The sequence below is a fragment of the Gobio gobio genome, assembly GCF_949357685.1.
Source record: "Gobio gobio genome assembly, chromosome: 7".
NCBI lineage: Eukaryota > Metazoa > Chordata > Actinopteri > Cypriniformes > Gobionidae > Gobio > Gobio gobio.
Window position 1 is genome coordinate 12571382 of NC_137103.1, and position 15429 is coordinate 12586810.

The 15429-nt window shown below is 40.0% G+C and overlaps 1 protein-coding gene across 2 annotated transcripts in view; it reads right to left on the bottom strand.

Moving 5' to 3' along the window:
* Nucleotides 1-15429, bottom strand: part of myo3b (myosin IIIB) — a 212051-nt gene that overhangs the window by 65464 nt on the left and 131158 nt on the right. For both annotated transcript variants that reach the window (XM_079822058.1, XM_079822057.1), the window contains 4 exons: nt 13806-13917; nt 12553-12715; nt 11108-11188; nt 3375-3426 (listed from right to left, as the gene is read on the bottom strand). In XM_079822058.1, the coding sequence (XP_079678184.1) occupies nt 3375-3426; nt 11108-11188; nt 12553-12715; nt 13806-13917 (408 nt within the window). The remainder of the gene's footprint in view (nt 1-3374; nt 3427-11107; nt 11189-12552; nt 12716-13805; nt 13918-15429) is intronic.

Below are 15429 nucleotides of genomic sequence, written 5' to 3' on the forward strand. Positions count from 1 at the left end.
CTGGTACTCAAACCCTGTGATAACACTCCTGACAGCTAATGAGCATGTAGGTAAGTTTATGAACTTTACAAGAGAAAATTGGGCCAGTTGATGTCAAAATAAATCTATAACGTTTCTCTCCAGCCCTGATGAAACAGAATAGCAAAGTGTGAGGTTTGAAGTTTCACCACTGAGACTTCTGATATAAACAAGCATTGAGAATCCCCTCTGATAGGCCAACTGGCTGGAGGATACACACACACAAACATATACACAACACCCACACAAAACACTCTCAGATGTGGGAGGGTGGAAGAAAACTTTTTTTTTTCTTTACGAAATCCGTTAAAACGAGTTATTACGATATGATTGTCAGCAATCTTTGTGCTATATAGGTCTAAAAATAAAATAAATCTGTGCGCTGTACATAGGGCACAACTCAGGGATCTCATTTTAACTGAGATCAAGATAAAAGGATTCACATTCAAAATGGGCAATTTTTTTTATTTAAAATTATGTTTTAAAAATGATGTCAAAGCTATGGCATAGCGGATAGTGTGCTCATGTGGCCAATACAAGGTTGAGCGCAGTTTGTGTCATGTCTGAAAAAACAAAACCGCACAAAACACAACAACAAAGAACAAACAAAAAAATAACTGCGTGTGTGTGTACATGTTTTTCTATCCCGGTGGGGACTGAATGCACACTGACTCATGGGGACTCGTGTCACCGTAGGGACCTAAATTGAGGTCCCCATGAGGAAACAGCTTATAAATAATACAGAATTAGTTTTTTTGAAAAATGTAAAAATGCTGAAAGTTTTGTGTGATGGCTAGGTTTAGGGTTAGGGTTAGTGTGTGTGTGTGAGTGAGTGTGTGTGTGTGATGGGTAGGTTTAGGGGTAGGGTTAGTGTGTGTGAGTGAGTGTGTGTGTGATGGCTAGGTTTAGGGGTAGGGTTAGTGTGTGTGAGTGAGTGTGTGTGTGATGGCTAGGTTTAGGGGTAGGGTTAGTGTGTGTGAGTGAGTCACATACAAATGAGTGTGTGTGTGTGTGATGGGTAGGTTTAGGGGTAGGGTTAGTGTGTGTGAGTGATGGGTAGGTTTAGGGGTAGGGTTAGTGTGTGTGAGTGATGGGTAGGTTTAGGGGTAGGGTTAGTGTGTGTGAGTGAGTGTGTGTGTGTGTGTGATGGATAGGTTTAGGGGTAGGGTTAGTGTGTGTGAGTGAGTGTGTGTGTGATGGCTAGGTTTAGGGGTAGGGTTAGTGTGTGTGAGTGAGTGTGTGTGTGATGGCTAGGTTTAGGGGTAGGGTTAGTGTGTGTGAGTGAGTCACATACAAATGAGGGTTAGTGTGTGTGTGTGTGATGGGTAGGTTTAGGGGTAGGGTTAGTGTGTGTGAGTGAGTCACATACAAATGAGGGTTAGTGTGTGTGTGTGTGTGTGTGTGTGTGTGTGTGTGTGTGATGGGTAGGTTTAGGGGTAGGGTTAGTATGTGTGTGATGGGTAGGTTTAGGGGTAGGGTTAGTGTGTGTGAGTGATGGGTAGGTTTAGGGGTAGGGTTAGTGTGTGTGAGTGATGGGTAGGTTTAGGGGTAGGGTTAGTGTGTGTGAGTGATGGGTAGGTTTAGGGGTAGGGTTAGTGTGTGTGAGTGATGGGTAGGTTTAGGGGTAGGGTTAGTGTGTGTGTGATGGGTAGGTTTAGGGGTAGGGTTAGTGTGTGTGAGTGATGGGTAGGTTTAGGGGTAGGGTTAGTGTGTGTGTGATGGGTAGGTTTAGGGGTAGGGTTAGTGTGTGTGTGATGGGTAGGTTTAGGGGTAGGGTTAGTGTGTGTGAGTGATGGGTAGGTTTAGGGGTAGGGTTAGTGTGTGTGAGTGATGGGTAGGTTTAGGGGTAGGGTTAGTGTGTGTGTGTGTGTGTGTGTGTGTGTGTGATGGGTAGGTTTAGGGGTAGGGTTAGTGTGTGTGTGATGGGTAGGTTTAGGGGTAGGGTTAGTGTGTGTGTGTGTGTGATGGCTAGGTTTAGGGGTAGGGTTAGTGTGTGTGAGTGAGTCACATACAAATGAGGGTTAGTGTGTGTGTGTGATGGGTAGGTTTAGGGGTAGGGTTAGTGTGTGTGTGATGGGTAGGTTTAGGGGTAGGGTTAGTGTGTGTGAGTGATGGGTAGGTTTAGGGGTAGGGTTAGTGTGTGTGAGTGATGGGTAGGTTTAGGGGTAGGGTTAGTGTGTGTGTGATGGGTAGGTTTAGGGGTAGGGTTAGTGTGTGTGTGATGGGTAGGTTTAGGGGTAGGGTTAGTGTGTGTGAGTGATGGGTAGGTTTAGGGGTAGGGTTAGTGTGTGAGTGATGGGTAGGTTTAGGGGTAGGGTTAGTGTGTGTGAGTGATGGGTAGGTTTAGGGGTAGGGTTAGTGTGTGTGTGATGGGTAGGTTTAGGGGTAGGGTTAGTGTGTGTGAGTGTGTGTGTGTGTGTGTGTGTGTGTGTGTGTGTGTGTGTGTGTGTGTGTGTGTGTGTGTGTGTGTGTGTGTGTGTGTGTGATGGGTAGGTTTAGGGGTAGGGTTAGTGTGTGTGTGATGGGTAGGTTTAGGGGTAGGGTTAGTGTGTGAGTGATGGGTAGGTTTAGGGGTAGGGTTAGTGCGTGTGAGTGTGTGTGTGTGTGTGTGTGTGATGGGTAGGTTTAGGGGTAGGGTTAGTGTGTGTGAGTGATGGGTAGGTTTAGGGGTAGGGTTAGTGTGTGTGAGTGATGGGTAGGTTTAGGGGTAGGGTTAGTGTGTGTGTGTGTGTGTGTGTGTGTGTGTGATGGCTAGGTTTAGGGGTAGGGTTAGTGTCTATGGAAAGTCCCCACAAAGATAGTGAACCAGACAAGTGTGTGTGTGTGTGTGTGTGTGTGTGTGTGTGTGTGTGGGCATGTTTTCGTGAAATATCAGGACACAAATGTGTATAATGACATGGGTATGACATAGATATTACAAAAAGAGGGTGAAATATGAGGACGTTACCCATGTCCTCACTTTTCAAAATGCTTATAAATCACACAGAACAAGGTTTTTTTCACAGAAAGTGAACTGTACAGTCTCCTGTGAGGGTTAGGTTTAGGGACGGGGCAGTGTAAGGGGATAGAAAATACGGTTTGTACGGTATAAAAACCATTACGCCTATGGAATGTCCTCACATTTCACAAAAACAAACGTGTGTGTGTGTGTGTGAGAGAGAGAAAGAGAGCTTGTGGATGGTCGCTCATAAGTTGTGCTTTAAGGCAGGTGAATGAATACAATGCTTGCACACACTCTAACACAACATCACTGCAGCGAACCTACTGTATAGAACAAACCTAAACACACAATCAAGCAAAAATACACCATGATAACATACAAAGGAAACAAACACAATGAACACACCCACACTCACCCTGTTTGTCGACTCTGTTTGTAGTCTTTCCTTACTCTGTAGCCTCTGTATGCTGTAACACATATAATCGTCAAACAATGAATACAATGACATAATATCAGATACCGGTTTGCTAGTTTTGTTGACTACAGGTGAAAACCATAAGTCTGATCACTCAGAAATGTAACAGCACATCTGTTGAGGATCCTATAGCACAAATGGTATTAAGCAACTCTAGAGTTGGTTTGTTCAAATCCCTACTAAGTTTGAGCAATCATTTTTTTGAAAACCCCATTAATAAAAAAAAATGAGTATGACTAATAGTGTATATTGCTGGGTTTTATCAAATGTAATGTAACAGCTTCTTACTTCATTCAAGCAGCTTTGACTTTGATTCTGTTACATACATTCAGATAAATAGTTTCCTTTGATCAGATACTCTAATGCATGTGTAGGGTAAAAGCACAATGAGCTCTGAGTTAGTAATTAGTACTTTATCACACATACAAATGAGTGTAAATCTCAGCGCACATGAAAGCAGCAGCCCTGCTCTAAAATGCTAAAGTAGTCATTTATTCCACTTTCAACGAGACGCCCAATTAAAACTCTACTTAAAACTTCACGCTTTAATCAGAGCAGAGGGTGTGAACTCATACTCACACACAGCGTGGGACTGGATAGTTTGTCATGTGTTTTTGTGACTGTTCAGATGCGGAAGCATTAGCATCATGACTATTAACCTTCAGTATTTATAATGCACTATATCTTAATACTTATCTTATGAGTGGTATGTCTGTTAAGTGACAAATAGACTCCATTATAATTATAATCCATTATAACTTAAGTGGATATAACAGTCTTCATTGTGTGTAATAAATCTTAACCACAAATATATTATATTATAATGTATTATAACTGCTGTTGCAATTATGTGTGAGACGATACAACATAGTTTATTTATAAGCTATTATGCATATATTATAATGGCTCATAATACCCATATAATGCATTATAAATGCAGGCTTCATAAAATGGTAACACTTCACTTAAAGGCTTCATATATAATGCATTAGTATTTGAATGCATTAATTATGTCTTGTAATGTATGTTCTCATCAATAATTGTAACAACAGTAGTAATACATTATAATATTTATCTTTTCATTGAACACACCCTTAGAAAGTATAATGCATTAAAACACATGACAAATAACCAATTTCATCTGTAACAAGGAATCTGTAAATATTATAAAGCATTTTAACTTTGGTTACAATTATTTATAAAAAAATAAATAAAGCATTACGTACATTATGAATATTGCATTATACAAAGGCTTACCCATAAAATCTTTAATATAGCTGGCATTTATTAAAATACAGCTTGGGTTGTGTAAGATGAAAACAGAATGGTCAGAGAAAAGTTTTTACACTGAGGAAAAAGGTTGGCTCAATTTGACCTAAAACCTCAATTTTAGTTAATTACCTAGTAAAAAAATGTTTACACTTTAATTTATGTTACACTTTATTTAAAGGTGTCAGTATTAAAGCGTAATTGTACATTTAATTACCAAGTAATAATAATTATCTACATGTACTTACTATAGGATTCGGATTTGGTTTAGGGTTAATTACATGTAATTATGCAAAATTTACTACCGTAACTACATGTAACGTGTAACAATGACACTGTAAAATAATATACTTTAAGGTGCCCCAGTTACAGTATAATTATACAAATAAGTACTGAGCAATATTAATTAACATGTACTTTATAATATATCGTAAAATCACAGAGCGGTAGGCCACGTAAAATCACAGAGTGGGGTCAGCGCATGCTGAGGGTCACAGTGCACAGAAGTCGCCAACTTTCTGCAGAGTCAACAGCTACAGACCTCCAAACTTCATGTGGCCTTCAGATTAGCTCAAGAACAGTGTGTAGAGCTTCATGGAATGGGTTTCAATGGCAGAGCAGCTCATCCAAGCCTTATATCACCAAGTGCAATGCAAAGCATCAGATGCAGTGGGGTAAAGCACGCCACCAATGGACTCTAGAGCAGTGGAGACGTGTTCTCTGGAGTGACCAATCACGCTTCTCTCACTGGCAATCCAATGGACGAGTCTGGGTTTGGCGGTTGCCAGGAGAACGGTTCTTGCCTGACTGCATTGTGTCAAGTGTAAAGTTTGGTGGAGGGGGGATTATGGTGTGGGGTTGTTTTTCAGGGGTTGGGCTTGGACCCTTAGTTCCAGTGAAAGGAACTCTTAATGCTTCAGCATACCAAGACATTTTGGACAATTTCATGCTCCCAACTTTGTGGGAACAGTTTGGGGACGACCTCTTCCTGTTACAGGGACACTGTAAAATAAAGTGTTAACAAAAATATGATTCAATATAGCTGAATCAACTTTTATACCAACACAACTCTACGTTATGGGTTAAATATAAGGTAAAAATAGCTCTATTACAGGTCACCACTTTTGTTTTTTTACAGTGTATGGCTATCCTATGAATATGGAAAACATTACCCCCCTGAAAGCCTGTTTTTTTTTAATCTGCATACTGTGCTCAGCATATTCTCTGCATATGGATCTCAAACGTTTGAAAGACGAGTGTTTATTTTAGAAATGCTAATGCGGCCCACCTCAAAGTGGATACACACACCTCTACACGGCTCTGAACATGTGCCGTACACCGCACCACCTGCACCAGTGGACATACTGTGAGCACAGAGCGAGAGAGAGAGAGAGAGACATCTGCCAAAAAGGGGAATTGAAGTACTCCAGAAGAGTGGAGGAGAACAATAGCATCACTCCTCCCTCTCCTTCCTCCCCCTGGACCCCTGCCTCCGCCCCTGCCTCCTCCTCACGCCCTCAGAAGACGAGTGTGGCGATGGAAATGCGCCCTGAGAAGGTTAATATGCCCGCTTTGATCTCCGTCAGGCCACACCGAGTAAGAATTCATTTACATTTCAGATGAAAAGGGTGACAGTATAAAAAGCCATCTTGTTTCTGGTATGTGAGAGTCTGTAATGGGCCGGGAATGTGAGCGAGGAAGTGGCAGGGAACCCCCAACCTCCCCAATCTCTCTCTCTCTCTCTCTCTCTCTCTCTCTTTGCTCCTCTGTCGCCTGCACTGGGAAACAGATGAAAGCAAAGAGAGCTCAAAATGCAGCTTTCTACTGAAACATGGGGACCAAATGCTGTGACCCAAACTTTCAAAAGAGACGCTGGCTCCACACATTATTAATTTAGCAGCACTGTTTCATGGGATTGTTTGTTGAGATCAAAAAAGGTACTTTGTGAAAATGCTGAAAATTATGATTGGATGAAGAAAATGGCAAGTTGGAAAGACAGAAAGAGGGAGCTGTCTTAGCTCTTGTCTCATTCACTAAACTTATTTACATTTTTACTACTGCTCCTTATTTTGCTCTCTTATTTTTCCAAATACGCCAGTCATCTTGCTAATTATATTTATTTTAAGTTTAATTACACTACCTTCCAGAGGTAGGGAGTCGGTAAGATTTTTTAAATGTTTTTTAAAGAATTTTTAAAATTATAAATATTGTGGAAAAACGGCTACAATTTAAAACATTTGAATATTATTTTAAAATGTAATGTATTTAAATCATCACATGATCCTTTACAAATCATTCTATGTTGATTTTTTTGCTAAACAACATTTATTATTATTATTATCATTATTACTGTTGAATAATAACTGTGCTGCTTAATATTTTTGTTAATCTGTTAATTTTTTCAGGAGTCTTTGATGAATAGAAAGCAGTTCAAAGGAACAGCATTAATTTGAAAGATAAATCTTTTTAAACATTATAAATGTTTTTTTTTTTTTTAAATCAATTTAATGCATCCTTGCTGAAAAAAAGTATATATTAAAAAAATAATAATAATCATTTAATTAAAATCTTACTGATCCCAAAGGGGTCATTTCATATTTTTTGTATAATTTTAAATATTTTTTTTTAATATAATATTAAATAACAGTTTAGTTTGAGTCAAAAACAATCACTGTTTAATTTGGTATGACTTATAATTAAACTGGTCATGTTATAGTAGCTGTGCTATTATGAGCTGATAACTGGTAATAACTTTTAAACTGCCTCATGCATCAATAATAGCCTCTTTCTAAAGCTGCATTAAAGGTGGGGTGAGTGTTGTTTCAAAAGTGCTTTAGTAAAGTGTCTCGGGCTGTGAACCAAAACAAACTTGTAGCCAATCAGCAGTAAGCGGCGTGTCTACTAATGATGGGGAGAAGAAAGCGCTCTGTGCACGTCATTATTCAAAATACACAACAAAAAGGCCTGTACACACCGGGACGAATATCGTGCGCGCTTATCGCCAGCGTTTTTCGTGACGTTTTTCGGCGCGTCTTGAGTGTTCACACCCAAGAGATTTCCACTGGCGATGCGCCGAGTGAACGTGCACATTCAGTAGATGCGCTCCCGGTACACAAGGTGGTGCTGCGGCACTTACGCTTCTGACACTCGCTTGTCACACAGAAGAAGAAGAGAGACAGTATTTACGTGCTTGCCAAAACCACAGATATATTATGTCTATGGCCAAAACCATTCACACACTTTTTAATAACTGGCAAGCAGCATTAGCAGTTCATCTTCTTTGTCTACTTACTACTTCTTCGTCGTATCAACGTGTGCTCGGCAAGACCGTTTTGTGCTTGAGCGCCACCAAGTGGTGTTTTACTGTCACTTCAGCAGCTCCAGGCACGTGAACAAAAGCGCTGATCTCATTGGTCGGCCAGTTTTTAACGCGCCGCGTCAAAAATAAAAAAAACGAACCCGAGGCGTTCTTTTTTAAATGACGCTTTTACGCCTGGCGTTTTGCGCGTCGGTGTGCAGACTCACATTGGTGCCCTTTGTTTAGTCACGAGGCGTTAAACGTCGGCGATAAACGCGCGCAAAAATCGTCCCGGTGTGAACAGGCCTTAAAGGCAGCATGAAATCAAATTTTAACAATTCGTATTTTTATATTAATATTGTAGGGTTTACTATAACTGATTTATCTGTGCACTGAAAAATTAATTTACCCTTATAATTTTTAATCAAATATGTTAACTTTCCCTCCCCCATCGAAACGACCTCTCTTCTCTCCCGGTCATGTGCTATGGCGTGAGGGCGGGGTTATCGCCCCCTGTCTCGTTTCTGCACCGCCCCTCAGAAACCTGTCACTGATCGTAGCAATATGGTGTCTCAGTGTACACAATACCTTCTTCAAGAAGGACTTGAGACAAAAAGAGAGAAATATATGAGAAATAAAAGCTTTTTTTATGTAAAAATTTCTCAATATAGTCGGACGAACAGGTTGTGGTGACAACGGCTCGCACTTATAAGGGAGAGCTGAGAAAAAAGTTTTACAGAAATAAAGCCATAAAAGGCTTAAAATAAGTAAAATCTGTAGCATAAACCAGCGAAAAGTGAGGAAATATGCTCAGTAACATAGAAAAGATTTAGAGAGAAAATACATTTATTTAAGAGATAGATCGAGTTTTTCTCCACAACTGAGTGCAAACTTCAAATCTGCCTCCATTTTCTTAGCAACGCCCAACTTCCAACGATCCAATCAATTCCCGAAGGACGAAATCAAGCCTCGCCCTACATTTTTTCTAATTTCAGAAGCCGTTTCACTCGGATATACGTCACAATAAGGAGAAAAAGACGATCTCAACTTCCGTTTCATGCCGACTTCAAGACGGACATTAGCCGAGCGACGACAGAAAGAGAGAGATGGCAGATAAAAACATGTGGAAAATGTCTAAGGAACAATAAACATTTTCGATCAGCTTTCCAGCACTGGAGAGATCTCAAGGAGCGCTAAGGCTGCCTTCACGTGCTCTCGGAATTATCATACTGTAACGGGGTTCGGATGTTCAGGGAAAAAGGAGGCGGGAACCGGCGAACAATCAACAACAACTTTAATAAAATAAATCCACAAAATAAAATACCGGCGGCAGCCCCTCATGGACGACTACCGCCTACATACAAAACAAACATAAATAAAACACAACTTAAAATCCAGTTGTGTTCTCCTTTTATGCCCCCGTCACTCCGCCGTGAGACGAGCCCGGTGTGGCGCACAGCTGGCGCTCATTAACATTCGCCACCAGCCTGCTCTCACGGTCCCTCGCCTCGCTGCATGCCACATATACATATGAGTTTCCTAGGTAAAAATGGCACATGAATCCCCTCCCATTTCAAAATTTGAATGCAGTGAGCTCGTAATCACGACTTCAGAAGTGGATATTATCAAATTTCCGATAGCACGTTAAGGCGGCATTAGGCCTGCAATCGGACGCAGAGGTTGCTTTATTTCTTCTCAGTAGGCGAGTAACATTGGTTTTGTTATGTTTCACAGAACCAATGTATGCTGGCTTTTGCTTGAATATGCTCGTGTGTCGTGTTCGCTTGTTTGTCCATTTGCAATCGTATCTTCGTTCACTTCAGCGATGATAAAGACCCATTCATTTCCACATCCTATAAACCAAGCGTCTGTTTCAAGCGTCAGCTCGCAGTGTGTCCGAAAAGTAATACAATAAACTCCTAATATATGTCAGTTTCCTTTTGTTCCTCTTTTCGTGATCAATATAACCCCTTTAATCTTGTCATAATTGTAATATGTTGGTTAGTTGGACTGTCGTGCTCGTGCTATCGAGTTGTTCATGAGAACTGTGTTTGTGTTTTTGGGATATAAGGGAAGACTTTTTCACTGAACATTCGACCTGGATTACCATAGTAACACACATTGCTTTCACTTATTGATGACAGCATACCCTTGGCTGGCTGGCACAGCAGATTCCGCCATAGTCGTTGCCTGGGTTACATACGTATGTGTGGGGCGGAGCTATCAAAATAGGGGCGTGTTTGTTTTGGTGATTTGAAATGTCAACATCGGTTCCCAGAAAGCACTTACCCCACCTTTAACTAGACAGGTTCAGAAATGATTCATCTGTGCTGAAAGATCACCCTGGATTATTGATATCTGACAAATATACAGATATATACACTGATCAGCCGCAGCATTAAAACCCCCTGTCTAATATCGTGTAGGTGCCAAAACAGCCCTGACCCGCCGAGGCACTGACTCCACAAGACCTCTGAAGGTGTTCTGTGGAATCTGGCACAAAGACATTAGCAGCAGATCTTTTCATTCCTGCAAGCTGTGGCCTCCATGGATTGGATTTGTTGGTCCAGCACATCCCCTAGATGCTCAATTGGGTTGAGATCTAGGGAATTTAGAGGCCAGGGCAACACCTTGAACTTGAACTATGTCATGTTCCTCAAACCATTTGGCCCTTTTTACAGTTACTCAGATCTTTTCCCTTGCCCATTCTTCCTGCTTTCAACATGTGAATTCAAGAACCGACTGTGCTGCCTAATATATCCCACGCCTTGACAGGTGCCACTGTAATCATACAATCAATGATATTCACTTCACCTGTCAGTGGATTTAATGTTGTTGCTGATCAGTATAGATATATAAGGGTCTCATAATATGACTCTTTTAATGACTACATTTATTTAGTAGTGTTATTCAACACTTTTTCATTGTTTGCAGCTCATATACAAATAGCATTATAAATGAGTGTAATTTTCATACCAATAAATCAGACTACACTGAAATTGGTAGACATGCAGAGAGAGAAAAAATAGAAGAAAATCTCCATTAAATATTTCCACAATTTGACATGAATTTCATTGGGTTCAACAAAGCACTCAGAGATGTGTACCTGACTGGATCCGCACGGCAGCCTGCTCGCGCTCTTTCTTTACCAGCTTCAGATTCTGACGGGCCGTGTAACCCCTCCAGGCTGAACAGAGAAAGAGAGAAAGAGATGACGGGAATAAAACACAGAAAAATTTGATTTAGTAAACTGGTAAACAATTTCTAGCAGTCAAAGCAATGTAATACAAATCATAGAGCAAATCATTTTTTTCTCTGTTGGCCCAAGTCCAACAAGTAGTTCACTTCAAATATTTACTTACAATATTTTCCCTGGATAAACGGTCATATATCGTATATGAAAGTTATTTTTAGTAACAATTTAGTAACATTTTTGTACATTTTAGTACACATACACTACAGTTCAAAAGTTTGAAGATTTTTAATGAAATTAATTATTTTAATCAACATTAAAGTAATATAATGTTGCAAAAGATTTCTATTTCAATAAAATGTTTTGTTCATAAAAGAATCCTGAAAAATATGCATCACTGTTTTCACAAAAATATGGCAAAAATGACTGCAGCCATATTGCGCCAGAACGCCCACCACACACCAGCTTATTGGTGGAGAGGAGACAGCGATGAAGCCAATCAGGATAGGGGGATGATTAGGAGGCCATGATGGACAGAGGTCAATGGGAACAATCTGGGATTTTTAATGACCACAAAGAGTCAGGACCTCGGTTTAACATCTCATTGGAAAGATGGTGCTTGTTACAGTATAGTGGGCGATATATCGCATGACATTGTTAGGCGCATCTCGTCAGTAAAGCCGGTTCCTTGATTAGTAGTAAATCGCCATCACCTGCTTTCAGATGGAGCAGCATTTACTACACAGAGCCGTAGTTCACTGACAGCTGAGCCATATTGCATTGATTATCACAGGCGATACGTCCGCGAAAATTAATGCGATAAATATACCTTAATACCATGTCACCCTCATCAGCCACTGAATTTAAGAACCTGTATTTCCCCCTTTACATTGAAAAGTCTTGTATATTTCTAGTGCATTACTTAGTGTTTTTTCCACTGTTGTGTTTTCCATGTACCTTGCTTCTCTTGTGTTTACTCCTTTGACTTTCGTTTGGTCTTGTTTGCCTGGTTGGACTGTCTTGCTGGATTGAACTTGCATATCTTTTGACCCTGTCATCATATTTGCCCAATAAAAACTCTGCACATGGATCCAGCTGTGCCTCCCGAGTCTTCCGTGTTATCATAAGTGACTTCTTTAAAATCCATAAAAATATTGCACCAACCATAAAACTTTTAAAAGGTAGTGTGTGTAACTCAAAGCCAGTTATTCAATTATAAACACATTTTACACAAGTGCAGACTACTCCTGTTTAGAATTAAGGATTTGTCCTTGAAAATGCCACAAATGTGTTCTGAGCCCTGCACATTCATCTGTTATCAGAAGAGTTGTTCAGTAATGAGTTTGAGTTACAAGAACCTGACTGAATGATAATCGCCCCATTGTTTCGTTTCTCTCTCTCTCTGCGGTAGCGCCGAGCTCCCAGCCAGCCCTTGGTGTAGGCCTGCATCAACACCACTCGAGCGATCACTTCCCGCAACATCAGATTGAGCTGCTCCACGTGATAGTACTTCAGAAACACCTGCAATGACACATACACACATCTATGCAGATGCAGGGAAGCATGCTCTTACCTCACAGTGAACACTCATGAGTCTGTCTGGATCATTAAATAATCACAATCAATGGGTTCGGGATGAAAAAGGACACAAGAATGTGAGGAAAGAAACTATGACCTGGAAGCACTGGTCTGACAGTAACTGCACTAAAAGAGAAAGTTAGAATTGTTTTCGGTAACACTTTATTTTAGGGTCCAATTTTCACCATGAACTAGTTGCTTATTAGCATGCATATTACTAGGATATTGGCTGTTTATTAGTTCTTATTAAGTGCAAATTAATGCCTTATTCTGCACAACGATATTCTACATCCCTTAATCCTACCCAATACCTAAACTTAACAACTACCTTACTAACTATTAATAAGCAGTAATTAGAAGTTTATTGAGGCAAAAGTCGCAGTTAATAGTTATTTAATAGTGATAATTGGACGCTAATCTCTAATCTCTTAATTTTCTGTGTTATTAAAGGTAAATTAATAATATATTACATATATATATATCTATAGTAGCCATGACACTTAACCTTCTCTGAGACAGAAAGTCAGACATCTTGTTTATTTAGTTGGACAATGTCTAGAGGTCTTCCTGCCTGATCCACAGCTCTATTTAAATTCTATCAGACATTCAAACAGCTGTTGGGAGCATAATAATCAAAGGCCATGATATATCAGTCATATACTATTAAAAAAAAGTTGTTTAATCAAGTTTAATTAATTGTTTGTAATAACTTGTGAAATTTTTGAGTGAAAATTGTTTCTACACCTTTTTCTTGTCAGTGTACTAACTTTCAAATCCCAAAGCCTCTCTCTCCCTGTGTTAGCAGAAACTAATGAACCATTGACCAAACCTATACACCTTGACAAAACAGATCTACAACCACACCACTAATCAGGATTGGTCCCTGGACTGGGACCAGAGCCACTGCGGCTTAAATAGGCTCATCTCTTCTTTTAATTATTATAATTTACTTAGTTCATGTACTTAGAGCACTGATGGACAGAAATAAAAAGAGAATCAACAGAAAATACAGAACATATGATGAAAACTCTACCTTGGTCTTGCCCAGGACCCAGTATTCCAGTTTGGCTTTCTGCAGTATAACGATGGCGTTCTCTTTACTGCCTTCTGGCATCTGATGGGCACGAAAGGCCAGATAGTAATACCTACAAGAAAACAAAATGATCAGACTCAAATTACACCAGTCAGAAATGCACAGTGTTAAACAAACTTAGAGGTTTCTTCTCAAGCTCAAATTCTCATTCAACTCGACTGATCATATTGTAAGTCGTACTGGGGAAATATGTTAGCCTGGATGCCAGCCGAATTTAGCCCCGCCCACAATTTTTTTTGCTCGGGCAATTCGGTCTGGACTCGCTCCATAGAGGAGTAATTATGCCCGAACAGAAACTGTTCGGACCAATGAAATTGTCAGGGCGGGCTTTAGACGATGATGGACAGATGATAAACAGTAACGTAATCATCCACGTCATCGAAGGCTCTTGGGTTGAATTTGCTCTTATCCTAAACGGAGAACTTGTTCGTATATGCATTCACCTTCACTATTTCTCTCAGAAACGATGATCGTGTTGGTAAGTACTCTGTGTATCCTTAAATAATTTTATTACTGGCAAAGATCGTTTACATTCATCTTTTTCTTGTAACGTTACTTAATCCAGCGTGCGTGCAGACAGGGTTTCCAAGTGTTGTTGCAATTGCTACTCAAAACTATAGCCCAAAACTATAACTTTCCGGGGAGTTCTCCGGAAAAAAATGCCGTTTGGTTGGCAAAATATGTTATTTTGGCAAGGTTGCCTGCTAAAATTCGCATTCCTGGGTTTATATAATCACATAATTGGGGTCGCTTCAACCCGCGGACATGGAGAAAAACACGGACTTGGCAACACAGTGCAGTTGAGTTCTGTTGACATTTGACCACTAACGTTACGCGTCGCTCCGTTGCTCTGATTGGTTGTGGGTCTATCCAATTGAGGTCTTTCCTGGCTCGGTTGAAACACGCCCCATAATCAAAGCTCAATGGAGCGGTACCAGACTCATATTCTGACTAGAATTGAGTATGGCCACGCAAGGCTAGAAATATGTAATTGTTTTGATGCTTTCTTCTATACCAGTTTTATGTGCAAGTAAGTATATGTAAGTTGGGAAACAATGGCAATGTTCAGAATATCATGCTACCATACTATTACTATTTCTGAAGTATGTGCGCTGTACACAGTACGCAACAATTCCACCAACGTTTGTTCACAACTACATTTGCCAAAATGTGCAGCATACAACCAGAACACACAGCACTCAAGGTGGTCTACTGTATATAACACTAGGAGAATTGCTCATGGTGGCTACAGGCTGTGACCAGGGTGTCTATATGATTGCACATTTTAATTTTAATATAGTATTTTAGTTATAAATAGTTAAATAGAGTGCCGTAGTGATGACATAATTTTGTATGCCAACCCGGAAATTAGCATCACCCTGAATCCCTCTAGGAGTTTTACATTGGCTTTTGGATTATTAAAGAGCTCTGTGACCAAAAGTTCATGTTTCTTACATGTTTTGTTCATGATGATAATCTTCATAAATTAACATAACTTTTATTAATTTGGAAGCCTAAACACAACCATCAGAAGTAAAAAGCAAAACATAGGCTATCCACCTTA